The 12,984-nt window shown below is 46.0% G+C and overlaps 1 protein-coding gene across 1 annotated transcript in view; it reads left to right on the top strand.

Annotated features, from left to right (window-relative positions):
* The window catches only part of Fto (FTO alpha-ketoglutarate dependent dioxygenase), a 371,520-nt gene extending 360,062 nt beyond the window's left edge, over positions 1-11,458 (top strand). The window contains exon 9 of the mRNA XM_015488487.2: positions 9,232-11,458. Within this exon, the coding sequence (XP_015343973.1) occupies positions 9,232-9,385 (154 nt within the window). The 3' untranslated portion in view covers positions 9,386-11,458. The remainder of the gene's footprint in view (positions 1-9,231) is intronic.
* The last annotated feature ends 1,526 nt before the right edge of the window (positions 11,459-12,984 follow it).

The following is a 12,984-nucleotide window of genomic DNA, read 5'->3' as shown; positions in this document are numbered from 1 at the left end:
GCAACAGGGAAGTCATGAAATTTGGAAAGGGTTATCTTTTGTCAATCACGGTCCTTTGTGGGATACTGTGCTGACCGAGGACAGGAGAGAGACCATATTCTATGACTGAAAGGAGGGCTTGATACTACCCGATGGGGATTTTGTTCCAGTAACTGCATCCAGTTGGACCTTCTGCCATGATGCAGGTAGAGCATTAATACCGCTCATTAAGCCGCACGCCTTCGTGCTTTGCCTCCCGATGGCTGAGTCCCTGGCAGAATATATTTTCTTCCAAAGTGTTTGTTTTCATTGTTGCCCTTTAAAAATAATGAGTTCATTCTATTCCCTTGCAAGGAAAGTTACTCTAGACTGCTTTGAAATTGTATATCTTTTGTTGGGCGCATTTCTGCAGTGGTCCCATAGCTTTGTGTGCCGGGGAACTCAACCCGGCCTCTCTTCAACTTCCAACCAAGCTGCCTCAGACGGATCCGTCTAATCGTCCAGCCCATTTGACCTTTATATTGTTACCCTTGGGCAGGTAGAAGCCATGCAAGTTTCAGGTGACCCTCTCATGTGACCAGAGACCAAAGGTCAGCAGCTCCTAAATGTTCAGCTGTCAAGTTAAACCATTCATCACTGTTATTATGCAACTGAGAAGCGGCAAATGAGGCTGCGGATAAAATTATTCTCAACCTTCTAACTCCTGAATTGACACCCCAGTGCTGAGCCAAGCAGCCTCACATATTAAGTGATTCCGGGGGCCTGCCAGGGTCCCTGGAGTCGAGGAAGGGACTTCAGGAGACCTGTTGTATGTTGCCTGCTTAGGGGGCCAAGTTACAGATCTGAAAGAGCCGACCCTAAGTCTGGTTTCCTCTGCAAGGGAGATGAATCTAATGCTGGTTCTTTATAGACCAAAGATACCCTCGTCTCCCCCACCCCAGCAATGCTCCTGTAGCATCTTTGGGGTCCTTGGGGATGGGTTAACTTGTCACAGTGCTTTCACCAACTCGCCAAGAGTCACTTGTGAACCTGAAGAGTTTTAGGACCCTCCTCTGGAGAATCTGACTTGGACTGAGTGCCATGGGAGACTGTTTTAACAAGGAAGGGCCACATTTTTTTTTATATATCTGTATTTTGGAATAGCATGAAGAGCTTGAGATTTGGAGTCAGTTGATTTTGGCTTCATATCCTGACTCTCCCTCAATTGGCTGTGATATATCAGGTTGGTTAGTCTTCTGGGCCTCAGTTTCCATTCTGAGGACAAACATTTAAATGGAACATGTACAGTACCTGGTACTCAACATTTGTCATTGGCTATCTTTAATGCTTTTAATTAGCATTATTACTTTTCCTTTGGTCTTGTCACTGGAGGATCATTGATCAGCAGTGATTCCAACTGGGAAGAGGCTCTGGTTCCATCAGCCAGAAGGCCAGGAAGCCCTCATCCAATGAAATCTCTCCTGGGAATCCCAAGTTGGAATTCTAAATGTTCTTTCTCATTAAAAACAAAAACAAAAACCTTAATACTCATGGTTATTGGGAACTACAGTATTATTAATAGTACATTTCAGAGAGATTATAGGCCATGCAGTTGTTGAGGGGGGACACTGGAAACTGTGAGAACCACTGTTTATGTAGGAAATGTCATTTGAGTTTCAAACAAATGTGGAGGTTGCAAGCCAGTTATGGCAGCTGGACGGAGCCTGCACTATGTCCCTCTCCCAGTAGGAAGAACAGGATGGTAGGTCCTCTGTCAATATGGTGACTTTTTAAAACCAAGATCCAGGCAGCAGGGTTATCCATGCTGAATGGCATAACAGTTTCTTTAAAAATGTCTGCTTAGCCATGGCATCATCCTGGTGCTTAAAAACACTCTGGGTATATTTGGTAGTCTTAAGTATTTTTAAAGTGACCAAACAGGCTATCTTATATTATTAAACTTCTCACTTTTTCCCAGAAGTGCGAGACCCAAAAGTAGATTTGTCCACAATGAGAGGCTAAGTCAAGCCCAGCTTCTCAAGTGGTCACGGTTGGAAAGTACTACCTACTATAAAAGTTTATTGACCAAAAAGGGGGGGAAAAAAAAAGAAAGAAAGAAAAAGCTGACCCCTGGGCAGAAGCGTGGCCTTTCCTCACTCTGGGTGTGTGTTCTTGACTCTACTGATCTGCAAACATTAATGTGGGACGGAAGCAACAGGCTAAAATCCTTTCAAAGACAGAGTGATTGTGTCCTTTATCAGAAATTCATTTAGGAACTGGTTTTGCTTAGTGTTTCTACATTAGGTAAACAGTTCTGCAAATTGGCAAGCTGGTTTTATAAAACCATCTCTGCCAACGTAGGCGATTAAGATAGACATAACTAGGACAGGGTGGCTATTTATTTGTAAAGTTTTCCAGCGTGCTAGGATAGCAATAACAAAAGTCCCAGAAGACAAATTATAAATGAATTAACTCTTTTCCGAGGCCATAGAGTGTCAAGGACCGGACTGCATACTCTTCCCACCATTGACCAAAACAAATCACTTGAAACAAAGCATAGTGAGGCTGAAAAACAGTGCAGTGGAGGGCCCCCTTCTTCTGGGCGAGATTCTAAATGTGGGGTTTAAGCAGACAACATGGAGAGCAAAACGTTACACATGAAAATCCCTTAAATTGTACATAAAGTACTGTCCAGGATTTAGATAACAATACCGTAATCACACTCTGCGGCAGGGCTGTGACTCTCATGGCCCACAGAAGCAGAGGCAGAGTATGTTTGACTGCCATATTGGTCCCATGCTCCCTCCAAAGCATAAGGCCTTTGAGGGAATTGTTGCCCCTTACACCATTATTTCATGCTGATCCTGGCACTTGGGATTTGCAGGTTAATGTGGATCTGATGTAACACCAGTATTTTCTACCTGAGCCCTCTTAAGCCTTGAGAGTATCTTGTATTGTTTGAGAGAATCCATTCTGATGGGGCCGACACCCTAAAACAGACTTCTGTCCAACATGAGCTAGAGTGACTGTCAACACCTCATTGTAAATGAAAATTCCAGAAAAAAATCCGACTTAAAGAATATACTTTTTTTAGTAATTGGATACTTTCTGATTGAATTGTTGGTTTGAACTGCTCTCACGTTTAGAAGTGGGTTGTATTTCATTTTAAGATCAGCTATGTTTAAAAATAGAATTTACGTACTCTGGGAAAAGAGACATAAAGGCATAATTATACATTTATATGGCATTTTTCATATCTTAGAGCACTTTCATATATATTATTTGATCTTATCTTCACATAACCCGGGGAAACAGGGAAACATGAACTTCATATAACAGTTGAGGAAACCAAGAGTTTGAAATACTTTTCTCAAGGTCACCCACAGACTATAACTAGAGATGGTTTATACCCTTCAAAGGCAACAGTTTCTTATTTTGACAGACAATAGATGTTTATGTCATAAGAATCTCAAAGTCATTAGAATGAAAACAAGAAAAACAAGTTTTGTCAGTCATTTGTCATAACAATAGTCTTGCTAGAAACTAGAAAAAAATATTTGCCTCCCCTACCCGCCCGCCCCAAAATGTTTTGTAATTTCCTGAATATCTAAAGTTGGCATTTTTGGCTCAGTAGTCACTGGACAGGATCCATTTTTAGTCCAAATGAAGTCTATGAAAAAGATGGAACATAATGGGGGTGGGGGGAGGCCACCCAGATGCCCATGAGTCTGGCCCAACCCTGGCTTCCCCACTAACCACTAGATGAGGGAAGGCAACCCTCGTTCAAAATAGGGGTCCAAATATCCATCTCCACCATTCTCTTAGGTTATTGTGAAAATCAAATAAGCCTGTGCTGTGTACTGAAATTCTGTGGGACATTTAATAATATTCAAAATGTAATTGTTATTCTCATCAAGAGTTACTCTCCTCTTTCCCAGTAAAGAATTCTCTCTTTACAGGTTCATTTTTCTTGTCTCTTCGGTGGCCTGTGCCTGCTAACCTTTCTCCATGAAGTTCAGTGTGTGTGTGTGTATGTGCACGTGTGTGTGTTTTAAGCTTGCATATTTCAATGACTCTATTGGCAGAAACCACTCCTCCTGAAATCTTTACCATTGCCTCAAGAGTAATGGAAGTGTTACCTGTCCTTCTTTATTTGTTGCAAAATTTAGGGACAGGGAAGAAGATCGTATGTGTTTTCTTAAAATCAATGGCCAGCACATTACTGTAAAACCTATTGATTAAAAACACAAAGTATAATGTTAGTCATTTAGTCTGTGAAGTGATGCAATAAGGGAAGAAATTTATCCTTTGACTTTTGCATTAACCTTTTATTGACTGCTTGCATACCCATAATTAACACACACTTTAGCTAAAGTGGTTAATTTTAGCATGGCGACCAGTGTTCACTAATGTAACTGCAATCTGGATCGTCCAAACCTAAGTGCAGCCCTGAGGGAAATCAGTGGGCAGTGAGGCTCGTATGAGTTACACCTTGGGGTGGGGGCTGGGGAACCTCTGGACAATCTGCTAACAGAGCAGCCAGCGTGACACCTTTCAGTCGCTTCCTGTTCTGTCACCAGGTCATTCCGGGAGAATCTTTCCTAAGTAGCTAAGAGTTTGGGGAGTGGTTTATGGAGTCCTTTGAGTTGAAGTAATAATGTGAATTTAGAAAGGAAATGTGAGTGACACTAAGTTGGGGGAATCTTTTAAATGTTTCTCAAAAGATCATCTAGCTCTGCCTTGCTTTTCACACAGGACAGCGTGGGTGACACTAGCATTCCCTTGACTTTTGGGTAGACATTTATCCCAAGTCAAATGGTTGATTTGACTTGAACCAAAGGCCAAGGCCAGGCTGTCATGCTTTCAGGCCCAGATGGTCCCTTCACCTACCAGACTATCCACAGCCACATCGGATACGTGGCAGGGCCACGGCCACAGATGGCCACAAAGGCAGGAGGTGACAGAGAGGTGGGAAGCAAGACCAGCATGTCGGCTAGGATTCTTTGGGTCGCAAGTGACAGACACACCTGACTCGTACAATAAAGACTCGTGGAACCAAAAAGTCTAAGCAGAGCTAGTGAGGCCTGATCCAGCCCTGGAACAACATCATCTAGGACCCTGCATCTTGTAGCATGGTGGTATATGACTCTGGCAGGTCCGGCCAATAGTTCACACGAGAGAGAAGGTCTTTCCCCTCAGCTCCCAAAACAGTCCTCTCGTCTGTTCTTGATTTGGCCCTAGTTTGAGTCATGCTTCCCCCCACAAACCTTCCCTATGGCTGGAAGAGGGGGACATGCTCGTTAGCTTAGGCTCCTCAAAACTCTCCCCTGCCACAGAGGTAGAGCCGGCCCATCCAGACCGTGAGGCTCAGCATGGGGAAGGGATGAATTGCCCTCAGGAAAAGTGGAATCCTGTTGGTGGGGAAGGAGGGAATCGATACCCGACAACCACCATCTGCCATAATCAGTATTTCTAAAACATGTCTTCAGACAACTCGGGGCCCCTTTATTGTGCAGGAGACTCTAGAACCTGTGAATTAAGGAACAAATCAAGTCAATCTGAAGCAGCCACCATTTACAAAATGTGACACTAGTGCCCTTCACTTGTTCTGGGTCTTCAGGAACAACGGCTGATCCTGTCTGAGTCTGAGCACTGCAGCCCGTCACTGGAAATTTGCAGCAGTGTCCCAGAGTGTCCTGTGGACAGGACTCAGCTGTAGGCTCAGTTTGATTCCAGCCAGAAAGTGCTGCTCCTGGATCTCCAGAGTATCCTCCAGAAAGAGCCAGTGCAGAGGTTACCCACCCAGGGGTGTGAAGGAAGGAGACTGGCACAGGTGCCCCCCCTCCGTCACTGGTACACGTGATGGAAGTGATGAGAGTGATAATAATGTCAGTATTCCTCCAGCAGCCTGCCGGGCAGTGTTAAGCACTTTACATGTTTTAATTTATGTAATCTTCACAACAACCTATAAGTAAGGTATTATTATTACTGCAGCCCACCCTGAACCAGGGCAGATATGTCCAAAGACCCACAGCGCATGAAACCTTGGATAGTAGCCCTTTATATACTACGTTTTTTTTAATACATACATAGCTAGGATAAAATTAGACACAATAGGAGATGAACAACAAAAACTACTAAAAATGGAATAATTATAACAGTGTGCTATAATAGAAGTCATATAAATATGCATTTTCTTTATGAAAATATCATCTTCTGCACTCACCCTTCTGACAATAATGGTGCTTCTGTGAGGTGACACAGTGCCTGTGTGACGTGGCGAACCCAGCTAATTGGTGTGGGCGCATTGTGATATTGCCTTAGGCTGCCATTGAGCTCCTGAGGGTATGTCAGAAGGAAGATCATCTTTTTGGAGCAATTCTAGGTCATCAAACCATGACAGTGTGGGGCGGGTAGCATATACAGTGTGTGCCCGCTGGCCAGAGATGATTCACACCCTGCGCAGGACAGACCTAGACGGCATGAGGTTTCATCATGCTCCTCAGGAGAGTACACAAATGGAAACTTACAAATTATTTTTGGAATTTTCCCTTCAATATTTTCCGGCCATGATTGACAGTGGGTAACTGAATCTGCAGAAAGTGAAACCACAAAAAGGGGACTCTGCTGTATTGTTGTCATCTTGTTGTTATTGATATCGTCTCCACTTGACAGATAAGAACCTTCAGTGTCATGCCTCTGGAAAGCAGCAGCTCCAGGAGGCCAGAGGACACTCCCCTGCCCACCACATGGCACCCTCCCTATTTGCCCATCTTAGAAAACTGAGGTCCAAGAAGGCAGAACTAGTGATTTCATCAAGAGGAATAAAAACCCAGAGGGGATGTGCCCTCAAGTCATTCTCAAACCTTTATTTTCCAGTTCCAGGGCCCAGCATGATGCAGAAGCAAAGGGTATAATGTGAGTTGGGAGTGTCTGTCCCCTCTCATGGGAAACGCAGCATCTCAGTGAGCCCTCGGCTGGGCCCTCTCACCGTCATTTGGAAATTGGCAAGGAGCACTGGCATTAAGAATTTTAAAGCGTCTTGAAATTGCTGAATTAAGGCCCTGAAGAAACTCAGGGAAGCCAAGCCCAGGTGGAGGGAGTGGGTACAAACACCTCTCGCCTAGCAGGGCCTGCAGGGAAAGGAGATGGCTCCCTCCTTCCATGCGAAGACCAGTGGCAAAAAACCTGGTAACAGCTTTGCCCTAAAGCAAAGCCAGTGGCCTTGGGAAGCTTGTATGACACGGCATTAAGCAGACCTCTGCCGCGGGTTCTAATATTTTTAATACTTTCTCAAAGTGAGGAGGCCAACCCCATCTGACAGGTGAAAAAGCATCTCTATTGACTTTTCACAAACCTTATGATATTCTAGGTGGATCGACACTTATCATAGCCCTTTAATCTGCCAAGCAGGATAATGTGTGCACGGATAATTTATCCACTGTGAGATTGAAATGCTCAATTTGGAATAACTTTCCCTACCCAGTAAATTGAGCATTACTCTATGATTCTGAGGCAGAGAGAAAGCACAATTTAGAAAGCTTTGCAGAGTTCCTTTGTAATTAGTCGCAGCTTCCCTTGAATATTAATTTCCCCCTCGTCCCTTTCAAGTGATTTAGAGACTATCTCTAGAACTAGGGAGGTGCACCCTGAGAACAGGGCCAGCAAGCAGCCCGGTCTCCAACACCTATTGTGAAGTCGTCTGCAGAACGCGCCCTCTGTCCCCCAGTGCAATGTGTGCTTATCAGTGCAAACAGTTTAATATTTATGCTAAGAGGATTGTCAGAGGCAGCTTCTGTTGCTTTAATTCTTGTTTTAAATAAATAATGAGAACATTTAAACACATTACTCTTCTTGAGGCCCTGAGGTCAGCTAATCTTATTATTTATGAAGTGATGTGCTACATAATAGTACTTAGTGCATGTTAACAGACGCTATTATCAGGGCCTGATGCGGAGAGCCGGAGATATATTGGAATGTTATGTGTAATGTACGACGGATTGAGTGCATAGGATGCCGGTATGGCAATTAACCACATGCGAAAATAGGTGTAAAGTTGAAGTATGTTTTCCCCTGAGGAGCCCCTCACCATTAATAATTCCCCAGAGGAGGAGATGTCTTGCAGTTAGGAACCTTCTGTCCCATCAGGCTTGGAGTGGGGCTGGGACATCCCCTTCTCTGATCCCTTTGTGGTCATTCCTACACAGTCGGAAGACACTAGTGGGTCTGGCCCATTTTTTAATTGATGTAGACAGAGATTGTGGAAGGCGGAGGTGGGTACCTGTGCACCTTCCCATCCACTCCACTTGTGATGCAGGCACTTTGGCAGCCACATACTCCCAGAGAGTGGAGAAATCGTTCCTTCTTTATTGCTATTTGCCTCCTTTTCTCCGATGCTCAGTTTTCAGATAAATAAAGCTAAAGCCACTGAGCTCTCCCGGGCCAATTTTAAATAAGCCAGACTTGGAGAGGTGGCTGGCTGCCTGCATAGGTGTGGTGACGTTGCCCCTTACTTTTATTTTTTTCCTACGAGGCTATAATTTAGCTGCATATGATAATTAATTTCTCTACTATTGATGAATAATCCATTTAATAAAAACCGTGATTTAAGTGTTTTCCTTAGGGACTAACTCTTGCTAGCCTCTTAATTTAATTTTGTGGAAGTTCCCCCCACCTATTCATCAGTGGAAATGATTATTAACCTCTATTTGCATATATCCTTATAAATCGGTCTCTCCTTGGCGTGCTTTTTTCTGAGCCCAGCAAGCTGGGACACTTGTAAATCTCCAGGATCTCCAAAGTCAACCCCGGTCTGTAATATTGTTTAATCTATTCTTGGACGTTTTAATGCAGTAAATTCAATTTAATCTTTCCCAGTAATCTAGTAATACATCGAAATCCCACAAACATTTAAATCTGATAATGGCTTAATCACACACTTTAAATAACAGTTGAGATAATGAAAAAATAATTCACTATTTTAAAGGCAGAGTAACTGCATTTCTCTAATGATTGGCTTTTCCAAAGCTCCTCAAGATAATACAGATCTGGGAATCGGAAAGAAGCCAAGTCCTGGCGCCTGAGGAGCGGTTCTTCCTTCTCATGAACACCTGCCTTCTGTGTTGTGGCCTCATTCTCCCCTGTTGTCCCTGTGACCTCTGCCACAGGGGACTGTGTGGGAGCACGTGTCAGCGCTGGTCTCCAGGTTTCCCAGGAGTTTGGATCTTCCAGGAATTTCCCCAGTGGGTTCATGGCCTGTTCTTACTCTTCCAGGTGCCAGTGCCGAATCGCCCGAACTTTACCCGTGGACCAGAAACCAGACTGCCGTCCATACTGGGAAAAGGATGATGCCTCCATGCCTCTGCCCTTTGACCTCACAGACATCGTCTCAGAACTCAGAGCTCAGCTTCTGGAAGCAAAGCCCTAGAAGGAGCACAGTCTTAGGTGGAGAAGGAGAAGACATCCTTGGCTTCTCTCCCGCAACCTTATCACGGGCGTGGGCAAAGTGTAGGCCTGTCTTGGCCCTCAGGTTGTAGAACCTGAGTCCCAATTCAAAACAGCTAGGGAATGGAGCCCGTGAATAGTAAGATGTTGAAAAACAACAGTGCCATAGTCCAATTTGGTATTCAACAAGAACTTCCCCCCAAAACCTTGGCCACTTGGGATTTTTTTCATAGGAGACTGTTAGCCCCGAAGGGCCAAAGGAGGTAGCCCAACCTGTGACAGAGCCTCACCTCCTTTCCTCCTTCACCAGCCTCCTCAGAGATGTAGAGTGGGCCCAGTTGTCTGGGGAAAGACAGAACTTAGAGTTGTCCATCCCAGTTCCTCACCATGCCCCCTAGAGGTGTACCATCCAATATGGCAGCCTCTCGCTGACTGTGGCATCTCAAGTTTAAGTTCACTTTTCATTACAAAATCAGTTTCTCAGTTGCCCTCACCATATCTAGTGCTTCACAGCCACATGTAGCTAGGGACTAGTGTGTGGGGCAACACAGATAGGAATATTTTCATCATTGTAGAAAGTTCTCTTGGAGGAAGCGTTCACGAGCAGGTGTTCCCTTTTCCAATTCCTTGTAGTTGCTATTCCCACAGGAGAATGAGATTAAAAGAGCAACGACTCTAAAGAGTAGCCCCTTTCCCTTTTCAGAGAAAAAGCTCAGTGAAATCCTGAGCTGTGACTCCTGCATACCACAGTCGGGCATGGGACAGTGTTACCCATTAAAACAAAGCTGACATCCCGTCTTTAGGGACTTTCCCTGATCTGATGACAGAGACCAGCCCAATTTACATTGCATCATGAATTTAGCCAGCATAGCACAAGTTTTTCTCTAATTCCCCCATGTGCAGATAATGAGCCTTGAAGAACCCCAGTGCTCCATCCTAATGACATTGACACTACAGACACACCCGGGGGAGCAGAGGTTGAACCCGGCCTCTGGCTTCAGAGTGCCTGAATTAAGATCCCCCCACTACCTATGTGGCCTCTGGCACATTCTCCTGCCTCAGTTTCCTCATCTCTATAATGGGGATGCCAAAGGTGTCCGATCCCAAGATGAAGACTCAGTGACGTGATCGAGCTGCAGACTTAGATCAATTCCTGGCACATCGTTAAGTTCTAGAGTGTCGTTACGTATCAGTAAGTGGACCTGGATGTGGATGTCTTCCGCTCCCTTTCTGAATCGCTGTGCCAGTTTTTGTCTTGTGATGCCATCATCACTTCTTTCCCTTTCTGGCTTGGCTCCTGCCCTTTGGTGTCCCCAGAAATCGTGAGGATAGTTAGCCCTCTCCTCGGCGTGTCACCTCCCCTCATAGCCTTCACAGTAGTTTAGAAACTGGAGAACTTTGGCCCTGGAGAGGTGCACAGAGCATAGCCCCCTGCCTTCAGGATCTGATGGAAGAAGGCACTCTGTCCCCTGGAGGTGGGAAAGTGAGACCGTCACGCTGAGACTCTCAGACCCTGGACTTATTCCTCGGTGTCTTTGAGCCTCGGTTTCCTCATCAGTAAAAGAGATGAGAAAGGTGTTGACAGGGCCCCAGCCCCCGACCACCTGGCCCCTCTTTATTTTGTCCCCTTGGTGTTTGTCCTTTGTTACATTTCATTAGGTGCCAATACTTTTAAATTGGGAGAATTCGTGTAAAATTCAAATGTCTGCATTCTCTTTAGAATTTGGAGCACCTGCCAGTCCTAAGCCTGCTTCGCAGCATGGCACCAGGCTAAGTGGCAGCGTCTCCCCGCTCTGAAGTGGGCGTGACCCCCTGTGGTTTGCAGTGGACCCTGTTGCTCCCTGTTTTCGTTTACTGTAAACCTGATCTGCTTCGCCCCTCATGTCCACGCTTTCCAAACCTGCTTGCTCCTACCCCAGTAGTAAGAATCACCAATGTTTAGTGCGTACCCCCAAATTTGTGTATCCTACCCAACTATATTCATGAACTGCTTGTACTAATCTGTTGTGTGCACCATTAAGCATTCATATACAATAAAGATATTAAAAGGATAAGACACAGAGGCTCCGTGCTTTGCTCCCTGTACACTGGCAGGTGGGCCTGGCGGGGGGGCGGGTGGATGGAGGGAGATTCCAAACCCTCCAGGCAGTGCCAGGTGATATATGGTGGAGTTGGAGAAGCCACTGCCTTAGATGAATCTGAAAGGTGAAGTCATGTTTTCAGAAAAAGAGTGGCCTTTGGGGAGCAGGAGCTTGGTGTGCTTGGGGCTCACCTCTGCTCCCCAGGGAGGTTTCAGGTGGGTGGAAGGAGGGGAGGCTGGCGATCATATCAAAGCAACTGCAAAGACCTGAGCGCCAAGGGAAGGCCTGGTGCCCTCTGTGAGCCGGGGAAGGACTTTCCTGGGAATGTGGGCCCAGAGCTGTCCCGCACCTGCAGTGTTGAGTGTGGATGAGGAGCAGGCAGCCGGGCCCCGGGACCACCTGCATCAGCACCAGCGCCTGCCTGCTTTCCTATCAGGCTTCCCCGGCCATCGGTCCCAGCTCCCTTGAGAGACGTGATCTAAGACATCGCTTGGTACTCAGTGGCCACTGATCTCCCTCTTTCCTGATGCCTCAACTGTGTGGCGGGCCCCAGGATCCAAGGGTAGAGCTCTGATTCCACCAGACTCCCAGCCTCGTGGAGGTCCAGGGGTGTGTAGTGACCAAAATAAGAACGTCCCTGGGGAGCCAGGAAGTCAATGACAGGATCCTTCCAAATGACTGTAAGTGCTGAAGGATACCAACATGGGTGGGGGACCGAGGGGACCTGGGGACTCAAGAAGGCTGATAGATCAACTAGTTAAAGAAGGGCACGGTAGGAAGGGGACGGCAGGCACAAAGATTCTGAGGCAGGGGATTGCTGGGAAGGGTCACTCAAAGAAAAAAGGACCTTTGACCCAGCTGGAGGAGAGGCAGGTGTGTGGCTCTGGGGTTTTGTTCCACTTGCCTCAGGACACTCAGGAGGGTTTTATGCAGGGAGGGCGTGGGGTGCTCCCAGGGTTCCAGAGGGTCTCTGGGAAGCAGAGGGCTTCATCCAAAGGAGCATCTTTCCCCTGGGAACCTCCCAGCTCTGGGGAGGGCTGCCGGCCTGGGAGCCCCTGCAGTCACCTCCGGATTGCAGAGTCCGAGCAAAGAACCACCTTTGCGACAGCCCTATGCTTTCCCACTGGCGGCCTTCAGCCCAGGAGAGCTTTTTAGACAGAAAAGAAAAGAACAGGGTCATGGCATCACTTGTGACACAATTTTAGTAATAAGCTTCTAAACCCATCACTAACTGCATCGAGGGATGCTAGAAATGAGATTGCACAGGCCCTGCTTGATGGATGCCCCTCGTTCCGGGGGTTTTCTGTGTGTTTCCAGGGAAGGTATTCTCAAATGCAACTTTTTATGTTTTTATTATTTTTTTTCTCCTGCTCTAGTTAAGGCTGATTTTACCACTGGGCAAATTGCATACATTTGGATCCATGCCACGCTAAATACTGTTTATTTTGGAGATCTGTCAGCAGCAAGCACATGGAAGACCAGGGGATTCTGATTTGAAAAG

This window comes from Marmota marmota, unplaced genomic scaffold (assembly GCF_001458135.2).
Source record: "Marmota marmota marmota unplaced genomic scaffold, marMar, whole genome shotgun sequence".
Taxonomy (NCBI): Eukaryota; Metazoa; Chordata; class Mammalia; order Rodentia; family Sciuridae; genus Marmota; species Marmota marmota.
This window is presented reverse-complemented; position numbering and strand designations above follow the sequence as displayed.